Here is a 6,000-nt window from a genome sequence, read left to right as displayed (position 1 = left end):
TTTTTTCCTTTTCGCCCCTGTCCTTAAAACATCCTGAGTCCTTCACTGCCTGGGAATGTCTTGGGCCCCCCTAGGAGGAGCTGGAAAGCATTGCTGCGGACATAGGGCCTGGAATACTTTGCTGAGCTTGCTGCCCTGCTACCCAGCCCCGGATAAGCAGATGAAAATGGATGGAAATTTCCATTTCCAATAATTTGTTTGCAGCTTTCTGTTGAAATGTGAATTGTGCAAAAGGCAGGGGGGGAAAAAGCAGTCAAACTAGGGGTGGTGTGATACAGTGGTATTGACGATAACCGTGATATTTAAAGATGGAATATTGATATCATAGTAATATCCTGTAAATGATCCAGCACCTCACATCACTTCCATTTTATTCTATTCTTGCTTTCCCGCCACCTGGTTGCCTTTTCACTATCCATTAAGTGTAATTGCTCTTTTGCAAAGTTATGGATAAAGTCCACCTTCATACACTCAAATTTTGAGTATAATTCATTTGCCAAAAAAGTAACAAAATGTACAGAAAATAGAGTTAAAGATAAATTTGATTAACAGCATCTTTTAAAATTTTCTACAGATGGCAATAATATCATTATGGTAAACTCTTGTGGCTATGATATCTGATATTGTGCCATATGCAAACTTAAACTCTGGAAACATATTCGGAAGGTCAGAGAAACCATTTCATTTTTCATAAACATAAATAGGCTTATGTTTTCCAAATGGTTATTTTAAGACAAGCAAATAAGTAGCCTACATCTTCCTTATAGTGTAATATGAACCACACCCTCTCAGTCACTTCCCTGCTTTTTTTTAACCTTTTCAAGGAATTTTATTTTGAAAGCAGTAACCGGATGTGTGGCTGCTTCACGCCGTTGACTTGACTGTAGTGTAAAAGCCTGGTGCGCCAGTGTGTAACGCTATAGGCTGGAGGGAGGCAGCTGTTGCCATTATTTTACCAGCCAGCTCAGATACATCAGCGGCTTCACCCTCTCTGGAACAAAAAAAAAAAAAAAGATGAGTCTGTCGACACCATCATAAACACACGAAACTGAAAATAGATTTTAAAAAGTTAAATCAATGGTACAGAAAAGTAGTATGTCCAGGACGCCTTCGACCTCAACCCAGGAGATCCAAATGGACATGTTCGACCATCATCCACACACACAGGTAAGAAGCGAGGGCCAGAAACGGGGGGAAAGCAGAAATGTCATGACAGAAAAACAAAAAGACTGCGTGAAGTGTCGTGCATTGATAGTAGAGAGGCGTTTTCATCACGTGAAGCTGTTTCACTTCTGAGGATTAACAGGTTGTTCGGCAATTAAGTCGTCTAATGCGCCTTCGGGAGTCTGAAATGTTGGTGAAGCTGCACTGATTCAAGCCTCTATTTCATCTGAGAATAAAGGGAAGCAAAATTAGATTACATGTTCTTGTGGCTTTGATTTATAATTTCATCCTTGGCATATAGTTGGTTTTAACAAGTCTCCATATGTGGAACCATATGTGAGGATATGATGTAACGCTTGTTTTTATTGCTGGCCCTCACTGGGTCGAGGGCTGGGCGATTTGGCGATTTATATCGATATCGTGAAATCTGTTAAGATATCGTCTTAGATTTCGCATATCTTAATAGTATAAGTGTTTTTTCCTGTTTTTAAAGGCTGCATTACAGTAAAGTGATGTCATTTTCTGACCTTACCAGACTGTTCTAGCTGTTCTGTTATTTGCTTTTACCCGCTTAGTCATTATAGCCACATTAAATAATCATTTATTAAAAACTGATTGTGTAAATATTTTGTCAAAGCACTAATTGTCAGCCCTACAATATTGTTGCAATAACAATATTAATGTATGTGGTCAAAAATATGATATTTTATTTTCTCCGTATCACCCAGCCCTAAATTTGGGTCCTATAACGAAAACCACTCTTTGTTTAAGTAATCGTTAATTAACCAAGTAGATGATGCACTAAATGTTGAACTTCCCAGCAGGAGGAGAGATTACTTCATGTGAAAAAGCATGAGTCACAAAAAGAGGTGAAACTGATGTAAACAGCAATTGTAATTTGGTTTTCAGAGTCTTGCGTCTGACTCCAGACCTGTTTTCAGTCCAGTCCAGTCCAATATTCTCCAACACCCTCCTCCACCGTCAGAAATTTATAATTTTATCCTTCAACTTTCAGTGGTGTCACTCTTTTTACAGCTACAAATAGGCAGCGGCTGTTAGGAAGTGTCATGATGTTGTGGGCATGTTTAGTCATAACAGTTTAAATGGATTTTTTAAAAAAACAACAAAAAAAAAAACGATGAGAATATCTAGAACAACACACCCACGCTGAGCTCAGTCATTGTCTCTCTGGAGAAGGAGGGGAAAAAAAAAAAAAAAAAACACCTCACAGACAACCAACGCTTCAAACCATGCCAAGTCCTGCTCTCTCCTCTTTACTCCCACTCCTCCGAGCTCCTTCTCATCTCTCTCTCTCTCTCTCTTCCCCCTCAGCTCTCCAGATTCCTTCTGCATCTCTGAATGTCCCACTATCTCCATCCTGCTCCCACCATCTCACCTCATCCTGCCTGTTTTTAGAAATTAGATATTTATCAGCTGCGAGGCTGTGGTGAGAAACAGATGGACCCCCTCCATGTGCTAGGCAGCAGGGAATGTTGTGTGTGTGTGTGTGTGTGTGTGTGTGTTTGTGTGTGTGGCACTCCTGATCAATTAGATATAAAGTTCATGCAGACCTGCAGCGGGTCATGCTGGTATATGTATTTATAACTCTGCTGTGAAGAGACAAGCAGGCATTTCTAATATCCTGAAGGAGACGCTTTGAGTGTTCTACCACAGAAGAAGAAATGAAATGTGGGCCGAGAGCCGATTCCAAATTCAACGCCGGAGGGTTGCTTAGATTAAAGATCATGTCTGCTGACCGCCGTCAGATTGCGGATCAGTGCGATCTCAGCGAGCGGAATAATGTATGGAGAGTGTAATGTGGTTGTGATATCGTGCACCCCGCCACCCTCCACGCTCACACACAACACCCTTTTTAATTACACACTTAATCTGGGAGGATGTTTACCAACAGGAAGCCTCCCCTCCCTACTTCCTCTGGCATTTCCCTGCCCTTTGCTGACAGGAACTCGCCCCACCATGGCTCCGATCGTAGAGACCCCTCTAAACACACACCCACACACCTACCTGCACCCACAAACGTCGCGTTTAATGTAATTGTGAAACTTGTGACAGTGAAGTTTGCCTCACCGCAACAGCCTCAAAGGATCATTTTTTAACAACGTAACTCCTGTTTTAGTGATTTAGCCATGGCGTCTTATCTGTAACGATAACATTTTATTTGCCGGCTTAATTGCTGAGATATCTGGGGGCACAGCAGCATCTCCAGCAGGGTAAGCATCCACAGTGTGATCATGTTATCTAATGAAAACTGAAATGAAACCAGAGGTGGACGTTAAAACAATTACTTTAATGGTCCATCGTCAACAATCGGGTTTTGCAGAGCTACTTTCTAGTTAAACTTTAACCGAGCATCCTGCACTGTGGATAACATCTTTGTAACTTTATTTATCTTCGTTTTCAATTCCAAATAATTTGGTTTTGAATAAACAGCTGAACCAGGGGTTTGTTTACAACCTGTTTGATTGCTCAGATCTTAGCAGTTAAGATGGTGAGTAAAGACCGCGTTTACACCCTGTATTACCATGAGGTTTGTGTCTGGATGTGTTATCAGTAAAAGGAAAAACACATACAGTGTGTCTGCAGCAGAATGGAATATGATCAGAATGCGATCTCATTGGCCTGTCGACATCTGAAGGAAGTCTGGTTCAGGTGATGATCTCAGCCTGGTGTAAATGTCATCTTACAGTTTGGCTACATTCTTTAAGAAATATTTCACTGCAGGAAAGATGGTCTGCCTATCGATAGAAAGATGCAAATACTTTTGAGGGTGGTGCCATATGACCAGAGAAAGCAGAGAAAAAGAACTGTGGCATTCGGTTTTGCTCAAGAGGTAGAAAATCTGCAACTAATAATAATATGTAATGTAATATGTGCTGGTTTGTTTTGACACTGGAAACAATATGGCAGCCAGCTGGTAACAAATGACCTAGCATTACAGTTAAACAATGAGCTAAAATTTGTTTCTGAAAACATTTTAGGTGAGAAACAGGCAACGCAACAACAGAATCTTTAATCTGAGTTTGTGAGAATGGGAGGCATATCTCAGCTAAAGTCAGCTATAGTTAAGTTACACATACCCACGTTGTTATGATACAAACCTGGATGAAAATCAAAGTTTTCTCTTAAAGGATAAATTCACATTTTTTCAAGTCTTTCTTAAAGGGATAGTGGACCCAAAAATGAAAACTCACCCATATGCCGAGGGAGGCTCTGGTGAAGTTTTAGAGTCCTCACAACACTTATGAATTTTCATTTTTGGGTGCACTATCCCTTTAAAACAATAGCGAGTGCCCATTAACACAGCAAAACATATTCTACTTGCTGTAATCATTCCTTTTGTTCATCCTGGCCATTAAAACATCCCTCCCAAATGCACATTCAATGTATAAAGTGAAGGACAAAATCCACAGTCCTCATTTTGTACAAACATATATTCTAAGGTTTAACTGTTTGTGTATTTCAGTGTAAAATTCCCTCTTTATATTTCTAGGGTAACAACAATAGGGAATCTTATACTAGGCTGTAACTTTCTGAAGATACCCTCTATGTATCTCACACCGAAAACACCCCAAGCAGCAGTGAAGTGCATCTCGCCGCAATAATAATATGTGTCTGCAGCCGGGAGGGGCGTTCAGGCACACAAGAGTCACAGGATTCCGTTTACTGATTGGCTGTGGGTAGTCTGCGCTGGCTGCAATTCACCCACTAAAAGTTTCCCAAACTGGCTGAACTTCACCGCAGAATCAAAAGGCAGCAGATCAGAGCAGCTGCACTTTGCCACTGCTTGGTATGTTTTCTGCCTCATGCTACTGAAACCGCATTTTAGTTTCACATAATGGTTTATACATTTTTTTTTTCGGAGATCGAGGACTTTGGATTTTGTTCTCCATCTCTGACATTGCAAGTACATTAGGAAGGGAATGATAACATCCATCATATTTGGTTTCAATATACATATGGGCATGTGACAGAGTTGTAAATGGTGGATCTACCCTTTCAGAAGAAAAGTCATCCAACAAATTGATACATAACTGAATTCCACTTCTTCCTGCAGTCCAAATCAAAGCTTGAAAAGAACTGTGTAACTAATTTGCATGTTTAAGTCTGACCATAATAAATGCAGAATCAATTAATTCTATCTAGATAGTATATTCTGATATACGTGGTCAAACATGTGGGCAAATACTGTGATTTGTTTCTTTCGCACCATCTTAATGTTCAATGTGCAGAGACACAAAAGAGCCTGTGTCTTGTCTCCACAGTCATCAGTGCGCACACAGCATTTTCTAACTTTTTCACTCGGTGTAGGTGGCAACATTTGCCAGGAGGGATGACATCTATTTTTCACAGTATCAATTGCGTCTAAGCCCCAAGCACATTTGCCTGTCTACATCTGTTCTCATGCATCATCACCTCAAGTTCAACTTTAACATTAAAAGCCAGTAACCACAACTGCACAAGTTTGCAACACAGTAATTGTTGTTTGGCGTATCACACTTCGTTTGCTGTGTGCGCCGTCTTTGGAGAGAAACATGTAACAGATTGTTCTTCTTTATCTGTTAACTGGAAGCTTCTCGGCCGCATTGTGTTTTTATGCGCTGGTGATACAGATATTGTTTGTTTTAAAGGCCTCGGCCTGCTCTACATGATGTGTCGGCGATAACAAAGTACTGAGTTGAGGAGGGATCACTGTTGGTGGTTGTTAACCTACGCAGGGAAGTGGACAGGTCTGAAGCAGCTGCTTGGTAATATTCAGTGTTTACATAGGTGTAGAGTGTGTGTGTGTGTGTGTGTGTGTGTGTGTGTGTGTGTGTG

The 6,000-nt window shown here is 40.7% G+C and overlaps 1 protein-coding gene across 2 annotated transcripts in view; it reads left to right on the top strand.

Annotated features, from left to right (window-relative positions):
- The first annotated feature begins 902 nt into the window (after window positions 1-902).
- The window catches only part of cacnb1 (calcium channel, voltage-dependent, beta 1 subunit), a 38,949-nt gene continuing 33,851 nt past the window's right edge, over window positions 903-6,000 (top strand). The window contains exon 1 of one of the 2 annotated variants that reach the window (XM_049562179.1): window positions 903-1,167. In XM_049562179.1, coding sequence (XP_049418136.1) covers window positions 1,078-1,167 — 90 coding nt within the window. In that variant the 5' untranslated portion in view covers window positions 903-1,077. The remainder of the gene's footprint in view (window positions 1,168-6,000) is intronic. The other variant, XM_049562178.1, reaches the window with a different exon arrangement.

Source organism: Epinephelus fuscoguttatus, linkage group LG19, assembly GCF_011397635.1.
Source record: "Epinephelus fuscoguttatus linkage group LG19, E.fuscoguttatus.final_Chr_v1".
Classification (NCBI taxonomy): Eukaryota; Metazoa; Chordata; class Actinopteri; order Perciformes; family Serranidae; genus Epinephelus; species Epinephelus fuscoguttatus.
The sequence above is the reverse complement of the archived record's forward strand: the minus strand, read 5'-3'. Positions and strand labels throughout refer to the sequence as shown.